The following is a 12,149-nucleotide window of genomic DNA, read 5'->3' on the forward strand; positions in this document are numbered from 1 at the left end:
TCATCTACGTACTGTTGTTCGTTTTTAATGATCCCAGTGTCAACCATGAACCCCTGAACTTGAGAGTTCAGTATTTTCACTTCCTGTCTAGTAACATAAAACATGGTTAAAAGGCACATAATACTGTATTGTTCTGTTAAAAAAAAACAACTTAAAAAATATATACTGTATTATAAAAACAGCCACAGGGGTGCCTGGGTGGCTCAGTCAGTTAAGTGTCTGCCTTTGGCTGGGGTTGTGATCTCTGGTTCCTGGGATCGAGCCCCACATCAGGCTCTCTGCTCAGTAGGGAGTCTGCTTTTCTTTCTCTCTCTCACTCTGCCCCTCCACACTGCTCGTTCTCTCTCTCTCTCTCAAATAAATAAATAAAATCTTAAAAAAAAAAAAACAGCTACAGTTGATTAGTTACAAAATCTCCATTAAAATATGCAAATGTTTATTTCTTATTACATTTATATTTTTTCAATCCCTCCTGCCAAGGCCTGTGGGTGGCCTGTGGAAAACAAATGGTAATATGACTCTACTATATTTATTGTTTAAAATGAAGATTTTTGTTCCTTATTCTTTTATATTGGTAAGAGAAATAGATAAGATGAATCATAATATGTCAGTTAATCAGTTTTTCTTTCCTTTTTTTTTTAAGATTTTATTTATTTGTTTGAGAGAGAGAGAGAGAGAGAGAGAGTACAAGCAGGGGGAAGGGCAGAGAGAGAGGGAGAAGCAGACTTCTCACTGAGCAGGGAGCCCAGTGTGTGGCTCGATCCCAGGACCCCGGGATCATGACCTGAGCCCAAGGCAGACGCTTAACCGACTGAGCCACCCAGGCACCCCTAATCAGTCTTTCTTTATGTAGATACATTTATTAGTCTTCATCTAGTCATATTGAGATTGTTTCCCTCCATGTCTTATACATTAGACTATTAAGAAAGCATAGAGTAGGGCTTATGCTTTATATAACTTTGTATCTTCAAGGTCTACAACAGTGCCTTATATATACTAGGTGCTGAATACATTTTAAGTTGGGCGCCTGGGTGGCTCAGTCGTTAAGCGTCTGCCTTCGGCTCAGGTCATGGTCCTAGGGTCCTGGGATCGAGCCCCGCATCGGGCTCCCTGCTCCGTGGGGAGCCTGCTTCTCCCTCTCCCACCCCCCCTGCTTGTGTTCCCTCTCTCACTGTGTCTCTCTCTGTCACATAAATAAATAAAATCTTGAATACATTTTAAGTTGACAGATGGACTGAAGGGTAGACAAATGAGTAAATGATTGGGTAAATGACTGAGAAAGCAGATTTGTGACATGTTAGATCAGAGCCCTGGATAGCATGGGACTGTAATACCATGATGGCTATTTTCATTTGTTCTTTATGTGTCATTGGGGAATAACTTTAAGAATGAGTGAACAAAGGAAAGAATACATGAACAAATACATTCTCCCCCAACTCCTTGGTAGTATTGTCCTACTCACCTGGCTCAGTGCTTCTCCTCTAGACGCTCATAATTGACTCTTCACACAGCCGCTGAGTGAGTTTTAGGAAACACAAATCTAACCATGCCCCCTGCCTGGGAAAGCATCATCATTAGAGTGAAATCCCATTCCCTTAATGTGGCCAAACAGACCTGGTGTGGTCTAACTGCAATCTCTCGGGCTTTCTCTTGCTCTAGAAGCTCCTTTGATGAGCCTTAGTCCCTTCTGCCTACCGCAGGGGTTTGCCCACGCAGTCCTTGTGCACACAGTGCTTTTAGCCCTACTTTATCTAGCAAACACCTACTCACTCATCCTTCAGATCCCAGCTCACGTATGACTCCCGCAGGCAAGTCTTCCTTGATTTCACTCCTGGCCAAATTTTACATGCATTTGGGTTGTTTTGATTGTTGTTGTTGTTGTTTTTGTTAATTAATGCCTGTATTCCTCATTGTGTATAGGTTCACAAGGGCCAGGACCATACATGTTTTCTTCATCCTGTAACCCAAATACCCAGATAGTGCCCAGCTTGTACTTGACAATCCATAAATACTTCTTAATGATAGTTATGATTTATGGTAAAGAAGAGAAAGAAGACATCTGTTTTGTGGTTGAACGAGTGCATTTCCTATCTATTATTTTATTTAATAGTTAGAGAGATCCTACAAAATAGATACTGTTATACCTCTATAAATATTAATATCTTAATATAAAAAAATTAGCAAGTAATAGCATCTACTATTTTTCTAGGGATTAAGTGACATCCTATAAGTAAAGCAACCAGTATAGTACCTGGCATGTAGAAAGACTCATTAAAAGCCGAGTTCCTAGGACATACTAAGCATTCTGTCTTGGATCATGCATTTTATGAGATGTGCTGCTATCTACTTTGACCACATTTCCCACACAACCATCAACTAGTTAATATCCATTTGTCCTACCCATTTCAGTGTAAAATCAGGGACTCAGGGAAGCCTCCTCTGATCCTCTGACTTCAGTTATGTTTCATTCACTATTATCTATCTTTCCCACTAGGATTCTCATAGGCCGACTACCTAACAGGGTCGGTTTCCTCATCTGTAAGATGGAGGTAATAATAAGAGCTACACTTCATTGAATATTTTACTATATGATAAATTGTATATGAGGGTTGACGAAACGAAAGGTGTCAGGAAGGCCCCTAGGGGTCTGGATGGTACAGTTGGTTGGGTCATGGTACCCTTTACAGGGTTATTTATGATAACTAGGGATTAGGAGGTAGCTACAGTTTGTGAATCAATATGCCTCTAAATATGTGGCCCATAAAGGATCTAAACTAACTTCTAGCAGTTAGAAAACCCTAAAGAATAGTGAACATAAGTAGCCTGTCCATTGAACCCAACTCATATTAGCTAAGTGTCATCCATGAACCAGGCAATGTGGCGGGTACTTGGATACTAGAGTCACAAGTCAGAAGTGACATCACTGTGCTCATTCGCTTTCGGTCTGGTGACATGTCGTAAACTCAGAAATGGTAGCTGCAATCGCTATTTGACAGAGGAGGAAACTAAAACTCAGTGACATTAAGCAACCCACTCATAGGAATCCCTGAGGTTCTGTCCTATCCCAAGGGCCTTGTCAATCAAAGATGAATGTATATTCTCTACAGTTTTAGTTACAGTGTACTGACCTTTGATTCACTGAAAATTGGTCATCGATGGTGGCCCATTGGATGGGGCTTCAGTTATTCAGAATGCCCGTTTGAATAGATGTGGCTCTGCCCCAAGTTCCTTTACAGATACTCAATGTACAGAAATTTAATATTCTGGGAGACTGCCTATACATCCATTTGGTTTTTTTTAAACCAATGTTGTTTTACTCAAATGATGGGCTTTATCTCAGTTGTGACAGGCAGAAATGATGCATATGTGCTTTGAAACAGAATTTAAGATTTATCTCTGACAATGTGTAAATTGAAAGTTTGCAAGCAACAGACTTTCTGTGTTTACTTATTTATTTTATCCATACAAGCACACATACACTGTATGTATTTATATGTGTATATATATACACACACACCTTAAAGTATCTTTTACATAGATTACGATAAATTCTCTTCTCTACCAGGGAATATGGGAGTATTACCGTTGTAACTAGTTGTTTGGGGCTCTCATCTCAGTGGGATGCTAATATGAACACAATCTGTTTTTCTCAAAACATGGCTTTCACTCAGGTTCTAATTTTCCTCTCTTCTTCTTCAATAAATCTTAAGCTGGTTCCCCAGTTTTTCAGTTCTTGAAAGTCTAGCTCAGTTTTAAAATTCAACCTCAGATTCTGTCTAATCTCATTTCTTCCCTACTCCAGGTATAGGGCAGGTTCATGATCTGGCTCTAAGAGATCTCTCCCTCTTCGCTCTTCAAAGCTCGGTTCTCCTGGAGGGCAGGGAAGAGGTAGAGGGAAAAGGGTACATGCCTCTCAACTGCACTGACAGTGGTTGTGACTCTCTCCCTGGTGGCTGATGCTGTTTCTCTGGCTGTTACCAGTTCTTGATGTCCTTTCTATGAGAGCTGATGAAAGACTGGCCATTTGGGGGAACATATATGTGAGTTCTTCAAAAGCTGTGCAGGGTATGCCCACAGCAGTATTCCCTGACTGGCTGAGACCCGAGCTCTTCCACTGCGACTCTGGATCTCAGCACTGGTGCTCCCAGCCACAGCATCTTGCTGGGAAGGAAGCTCCTGCCCCTGTCTCTGCCCCGCCATCCCTCTCCAGGTCTCTGCCCCGATAGACAAAGGAAGATGCGCAATAGGTGAGCATTGCTCTGTGTTTGAGCACTAGAATGTGAGTCTCATTTGTGCAGGTACCAACAGTCTCTCCCTCCTACATCTCACCCACTGTACTTCCCACTGGTCCTCCTCTGGGACCCTATCACTCTTTCATTCATGTCTAATCTAGTCTCTAGGTGCAAAGTGGCTCTGCAAATATGAATTCCAAATATTTCTGACTGGCGCTTATGGCAGGAATTCTTTTGAATCTTTCATTTGCCTCTGGTTGGTGGACTGGAAACGTCCCTGGGGTACTAATTGCATCGCCTCCCACCACTTTGGATCTTGATCACTATTTCTGGGGCACCAGTAAAGTCCTGCTACAGAATTAGTATTTTTGTTTTACAGATGGAGAAATGAAGGCTGAGAGAATTGAAATAATTGGTCCTTGGACATACAGTGAGAAAATGGAAATCCCAGTTTTCTCCATCCATGTTATTCAGGCTCTAAAGGCCATGTCTTTGAGCAGCGCATGATAGCTCGTCCTTTGTGCCATCACTGGCTTTTTGGGGGAAGAGAGTATTACATTCTTAACTTCTAACCAAGTGAAAACTCAGACACAGAGACTTAAAGAGGAATAGGGCTAGGAGTCCTAACTGGTATAGTCCGGGGAAGTACCTTTTCAAGAACATCTCTGGAGCCAATTAAGAAACCTGTATGGCATAATTCCCAGGGAATCCCCAGGTCAGGACCTCAGGGTGGAGACCGCCTGCCACTGGATACAATTGTTGAGGAGGAAGTATGACATAAAAGTAAGTCACTGAAGGGCATAGACAGACCTGCTTTTAAAATAATCTTATATTTATATTTGGGGGTATGATCATTCATTTGAGCTTCTAAGGTATTGTCTTGGAAGGCCCCAGAAGAAAAGGCCACAGTGATAATTGCTAATACGTCAGGCTGCTTATTATGAAATAAGACCTGTTCATCACTTTTTATGCATATATAACCCTTGAAATAGACCATTCTCTTTTCTCACTTAAAATTAATTACGCTTTGAGACTTCATTTATGTAACTTGGATTAGATCGTAGAGCCCAAAGAGGTGGTAAAGAATAATTTTTTTTTCTTTAAAAAAAGAATTTTTTCCTGTTTCAGCTAATGACAGAAATGATGATTTAACATTTTTCCCTCTATTTTACAGAGTAACCGAAAACACGGATAACACCCCAGAAAGGCAAATGCTTCTAGACCTTCAAAGATGGCAGAAATGTTTACAACAGTGAGAGGGAGATCAAAAACTAAGAACTACCCTGTAGCCAGGACTACAACTGTGTATTTTAAAGCCATTATTCAAGGTTTCTTACTTGACAGTTCCCACATGACCCTGTTGAAAATCTACAATATATGCTGCATTTAATGAAACATGTATATGTCAAACCAGAAGAAAAGAACTATAGACGTATATTGTGTAAAGAAAAAGTTCAGCAATGGAAACAGTTTCAGCAGATCAAGGAAAGATGTGTCTTGGGCATGGAACCAAAGTTACAAAGAAACATTCTCCCCCTGCTGTGCAGGGGGATCATTTTAACGTAACACCACACCCCATGGAAACAGGAGTCCTGAAATAAACATTTTCAAAAATCAAAACAAACGAAAAAACAATGGTGGGTGGGGAATGAAGCACGAGGAATACCTATGAGGAGCTATTTACAATAAAATGTTTCCTTTGAAAAGTCTGGTTTCTTACTACAGGGATTTGCTTTTTGTCTTTATTGTTGTTTAAAACTCAGGAACAGAGACGTCTGCGATGTGAATGGGAAGGAAAGCAGCCTCCTGTTTGTTTTCCTGCAAGAGGTGGGGTTTGTGGGATGCATTCCGCGGATGACAGAGGAGAAGCGGATCACAGTGAGCCCCGACGAAACTGGCAACAAGGCGGAGGACCTAGGCGAATGTAACATAAGAAACAAAAGCAGATGTGATGCTGCCTTGGCCTTCTGTCACATCTGTCTTTCTCCACGAACAGACTGATCTCAGTCATACTGAAAATTAAGAAGATGATGCTCTAAATCACAAGCTCCCTGACTTGGTTCTGTTTAGAATGCTAACATCTCTAGGGAACATGGGCCCGAGAGCATCTCTGAATCCGTTTCCAAAATACTGGTTTTCAAATGGCTGCTTAAAATTGCCTGCATAAATATGTTATATGATTTGAATAAAAACACAATAGAGGTGAAAAGTAAACTTCTACCAACAGTTGAGTTTGCCACAGAGATGTGAATACTCAACACAATTATGATGATTTTTTAAAGTATCCTGATATGCCCAGAGCATTCTGACCTCTTATCGTTTAGACTGATAACATTTTTTTTCCCCAGAGAGCTGACAGCAAAAAGACAGCTCTACTTTTTTTATATAGAAGTAACATACATTACCAATAAGGTCGTTTTCTACCAGAGACGAGTAGAAGACAGATACTTTTCCTAAGTTATGTAATACTGAGCCTTGGATTCAGCTCTGAGAGCCAATAAATGTTCCTGAAAAGCAAATTTTACACCTCATTTACTGTAGATAACAAAACAGCCTCAATTTTTCAAATTGTCAAGGTTTTATTTACAGGGCTAGATTTCCCATGCATAAAGAATGTGTGTAGGGAGCCAGAAACTCCTACAAAATGCTACGCAAATCCTTCCATACGTGAGTTCCGTATCTTATTGTTTGGTTTTTAGCACTGGCATTTTCCAAGCCAGAAAAGGAACTGAAGAATAGGCAAGGAAGCCTAGAATGCTGGGGTCTCACGTTTTGTCCTCTTTACTGCTGACCCAGGTGTCTTTGGCCCAGTCACTTAACCTCTCTGTGCCTCAGTCTCCTCATCTGCAAAATGAGGTTAAATGCTTTTTCATAAAGGTTTTTTTGTTTGTTTGCTTTTGCAATTCTGGAACAAGAGGTGCTTAAAGTAGCACAAAGTGCTTTGTAAAATGATGACTGCTATATTATTCAACTTTCTTGTATTGTTGAGAAAGAGTCCCCCATGTGATAAAATAGTGCTTCAGTTTGGTTAAATCTCAGCACTGCAGCACTGAAGCTTTTCCATCAAACTACCTGGAATATTGCTAGCAATAAATGTTGGGAGATCCAGAGCCAGGATCTCTAATAACCTATAGTAAATATATCATCTCATGCTTTTGAACAAGATAGAAGAACGTCATTTCACTGATAAGCATCTTCTAGCTCTCCTTATTGCGCATGCATGCCATGATATGAAACAACACTTCTATCGTAGGAGAGCCAACTCTGAAATTAAGGTGTGGAGTCTACGAATAGTATCACATAATTAGTCTCATCACCCCTTTCATTTCGGGGAGATGTACAGTAATGGGTCCTGCTGGAAATATACAAAATAATTATCCCGCTGGATTCTTTATTCAACTGGGTCGTTTCTTTACTCAGTATGAAGAGCACATTCATTGTGCAGGTAATGTCAAAGAAGGCGCCACTGCAGTCTGTGACCCGATCCTTTCCAATCTCCGAGTACATGGAAGAGGACCAATTACTCTTCCCTCTGACTTTTCTCTTCTGCTCTTTATTGGTCATTCCAGGGTCCATCCGAGCAAATTCATACTCCATCTGCTATAACAAACCTGCTTTCCTTCTCTTCATCTTGCTTTTTCCACCAAGAAACTTGTATGCTAAATTTTATATCCAAACACTGACTTTGATTTAAATGACTAGAAACATTTGTAAAAACAGTGTGGCTTGATCATGTACCTTATCTGCTATAAATCTGACTGTATCACACACATACAAGATCACATGAGCAATACAGGTAGGATGACCATCTACGCCGCTTTAGATGTGTTTAGGGCGAATGCAAAAAGGAGGGATTTGTACTTTTTGTTTAACCTTCAGGACATGAGCAAAGTTCTCTAGATTTTAGGCTAAAAGGGTATATTTTTACCAAGTCTTACCCCCGATCCTCAAAATTAACATACCATTGGATGAGGCTAAATATTTTTTTTTTAAGATTTTATTTATTTGACAGAGACACAGTGAGAGAGGGAACACAAGCAGGGGGAGCGGGAGAGGCAGAAGCAGGCTTCCCGCTGAGCAGGGAGCCAATGCGGGGCTCTATCCCAGGACCCTGGGATCATGACCTGAGCCGAAGGCAGACGCTTAACTGAGCCACCCAGGTGCCCCAAGGCTAAGTATTTTTGATAAGTACATCTCTATTATTCATTTCAACAATTATAAAAACATCAACAAAATTGTAAAGGTATGTTTCACTCATGGATCCACAGAAATGAATCATTTTTAAATGAATGCTTCCCCTGCATATGATGTTCAGCAATAGCAAAATGTGTCTCATGAGTAATGGAGAGGCTGAATGTGGCCCCACTTCTTACAGAGAGTACTGTGATCTTCAATTTGGTAAAAAATTTTTACCACTCTGATCTTTAATTTCTGCATCTGAACTATCCTGACACATTTGGCCAATGAGTTAGTAGTGGTCAGAACAACATTCTTCAGGGTTCCTTTACTTAATTTTTTCTTATTGAAGTAGTCATCTCTTGGAAAATAAATATAACATGATATTAAAGAATAGTTTGACATAAAAATGAAAGCCCCAATTTGGATATTTATTCAGGACAGGAAAATTTTCATGAGGAAGGAAGAACAAAATCAAAAACTATATTTGGCTATCATACTAGAAAGCCTCTGTTACTAAATTGACTGTCTAACTCTTTTTCTTTAATGCCACCTAAATTTTATTTTAGGAAACACTAGAATGTGCTGAAAATAAGCACATTTTAATGTGCTTTTAACCCATGTCATATAAATGAAATTATTGCCAGTAGTAAGGTTTTAGGGGTGGAAGAAATTTTGCTTTGATTTTTCTTCCACTCACAAATAACTGTTCACATAGGTGGCCTGGTTCTTCAGTAGGATAGACATGATGTAGAGGGCTCATGGGTCATCACTGGAGTAGAAAGGGGACATTTGTTCTCTACTAGTATGGAAGAAATAAAGTTTTGCCAAATAATTTTTGCTACAGTATTTTATTTCAACTAAATTTTTGTTTATGATAAATCTTTGATAAACTTGTTCCTTTTGCCTATTTATTGTCAACTTTTTCTGTAAACCCATTGTGTAACTCACATGTTTAATGTCTTCAATGTAATTCATAAATTCATTGTTTTAAAATGAAGTGTTTGAAAAACTGCCTAGGTTTTCATGGGAACTGTAAAAATGATATTTATCAGTTTTGTGTTGATGTTTAAATAATTGGATCACGTGTGTTATGTTACATCAAAGTAGATGGACAGCATAGACATTTTATTTTCTAAATACTTAATTGATTTTTTTGATCTGTCAAAGAGTGGCACTATATATGTATATATATATATATACATAGGTATACATAGTATATGTATGTGTGTGTATATATATATATATACACATATACATTTATCTACTATATTGAAAAAGTTCAACATAACTTCTGAGAGATCAGTAATCAAAGCAAATCTTAGATGACTTTATGTCATGAGCTAATACTTCCAGGATGGGCCTAAGCCTCTCCTTATGACTTCTACTTTCTATAGGGAAAAAAGTAGATCACAAGGTCTTAAAGGACAAAAGCTTCCATTCCGTTCAACTGCCTTGTCACTTCTATATATTACCTTGAGACTGAATTTCAGGTGTATTGGTGAGAGGATTCATAAATAATAGAAGGTTGGAGTTGATCCTCTAATTTCATTTCAGTACTGGGTAAGGAAGAGTCACATTCCTTTGCTGCCTTTAATTTTGTTCTTCCTAAATAAACCTTCTATTGTTGAAAGTCCAAGTCCAATGTTTAATCAAGTTACTAAAGATATACTCCAAGGAGTAATGTAGCAAAAACAGATTATAATTTGCTATATTCAACCTAGCGTATCGTGCTCAGAGGCGGCAGTGACTGATTGGGTAAAGGTCCCTGTTTTTGCATTGAGGTCTTTGCACCCATGCTTTTATTTCCATCCTTGTTGTATCAAAGTTCTATAGGATGGAAGTGGTGTAGATAAACAACTTTGAGTCCAATTTGGCCTACAATCAAGACTCTACAAACTTGCTTGAGTGTGGGTAATGCAATTTCCCCAAAGCACATCCCCAGCATCCATCAATAACAGCAATCACTTAGATTTGATTGACATCTCACAAAATGTGCCTATTTTCCCCCATTCACTATAGTAACTTCCTACAATGAGACAGATCAAAATCCAAACTTTTATAAATATGTAATGTACATATAGAAACATATATATTCTGTACATAGGTGATGGTTTGAGCGCTTACTTAATGTGTACTTCTGTCCTAGGATTGAGGACTTAAGGAAGGGGTTTTTCTATGCTGCTAGGTAACTCATATTTTTGGTTAGCATCTGGTGTCTGTGCTCTTCTCCTCCTTCCCTGCCTCTTCTCCCACCTCCCCTACCTTCTGTTCACTACCACGATTCCCTGTTGTTGACTGAGGCAAAGAACTGCTCATTGGTTTCCAATTACCCAGCCCCATAAACCAGTCTGGTAGTGTTGCCAGTGGTTTTCTAGGAAGAGCAACAGAAAGTCCAGTACAATCGACAGTATTAATATTACCCAAAAGTCCCATAATTTTATCAGCTAGAAATTTCATTCCAACAAGGTTCATGCATGTTTTAACCATCGAGATCCAACTCTATGGGGACTCAAAAAGAGAGCTTATGTATTTGAATACATAGTTCCCCAAAGCCTACTGTGCTCATGTAGCCAGGGGACCAATTTCTCAGAGCTTTCATCCAATCAACTGCCTCATTTGGGGTTCTTTATCTCCATCTCATTAGCATGACTCCATCTATTGGTTCAATGCTTGTTTATTAATGGGAGAAAAATATAGATTGACTGAGTTTCACCAGGATGATCCCCTGAAGTACACTGAACATGTACATGCACTGTATGTATTACCGTAGAGATTGGAATCAATTTATTGTATGTAAAGTTTTATGAACGGTTATTTTATAATTTATGTATTTAATATAGGAATCAATGAGCTCTGGTGTTTTAGTTTATATAAAAATAAAACAAGCTGCATTTTTTAAAACTTTATCTTGCATTGTTCATAGGTTTTTGCTTTTGTTTTGTTTAACTGTCTTCTTACCTACTTTTGACAAACAAGGTAAAGCAAAATCAGAGCTCTCAGTATAATGTCAGTGATCAAACTCTACATCAAGGGTAGTAAATAGGTTTCTCCTCATCTAGTCACTCTGAATTTTTTATTGTACTTGCCAGGGGCACTGTAGAGAAGAGTCCAAGGCAGAATTTACATGTTCGAGGAGAGACCTATGATCATTCAGCATGCCTGCTCTGAGTATAATTTGGGAGAGAATCTTGCCAGGTATTTGCCATCCTTATTCTAGATATTTCTTCTTTTCCTGTGTCCACCTACCTTTCTTCCCTACCATACGGAGCCACTAGATGTAGCAAGTTAACAAGTATGTATCATGTGAGCATCCTTTATGTACCCGTCCTTACAGCCTGGCATGCATAGGTCTACCCTCAAAGAGCTTATAGATAGGATTGGGGCGGAGCAAGATGGCGGAGGAGTAGGAGATCTGGATTTCGTCTGGTCTCAGGAATTCAGCTGGATAGGGATCAAACCAATCTGAACACCTACCAACTCAACAGGAGATCGAAGAAAAGAATAGCAGCAACTCTGAACAGAAAAGCGACCACTTTCTGGAAGGTAGGACGTGAGTGCGGAGAAGTGAATCTGAGGCGATATTCGGGAGGATAGATGGCGGGGGAGGGGCCTCCGTCGGCCGCTTCTGGCAAGTGATAGAACCAGGGAGCACAAAATCGGAACGTTTAGAAGTTGGCTCCGCTGAGGGACGTCGCTCCAGTGGCTAAGCGGGGAGGGACAGTGTGGTCTCAGGACCCT

The 12,149-nt window shown here is 39.6% G+C and overlaps 1 protein-coding gene across 5 annotated transcripts in view; it reads left to right on the forward strand.

The window, feature by feature from the left end:
* The window catches only part of JAKMIP2 (janus kinase and microtubule interacting protein 2), a 157,351-nt gene extending 151,413 nt beyond the window's left edge, over window positions 1-5,938 (forward strand). For all 5 annotated transcript variants that reach the window (XM_032404420.1, XM_032404419.1, XM_032404422.1 and 2 more), the window contains one exon: window positions 5,407-5,938. Coding sequence is in view for 1 of the 5 variants with exons in the window: in XM_032404422.1 (XP_032260313.1) it covers window positions 5,407-5,427 (21 nt within the window). In the remaining 4 variants the exon portion in view is untranslated. The remainder of the gene's footprint in view (window positions 1-5,406) is intronic.
* The last annotated feature ends 6,211 nt before the right edge of the window (window positions 5,939-12,149 follow it).

The sequence above is a fragment of the Phoca vitulina genome, unplaced genomic scaffold (genome assembly GCF_004348235.1).
Source record: "Phoca vitulina isolate PV1807 unplaced genomic scaffold, GSC_HSeal_1.0 scaffold6, whole genome shotgun sequence".
Lineage (NCBI taxonomy): Eukaryota > Metazoa > Chordata > Mammalia > Carnivora > Phocidae > Phoca > Phoca vitulina.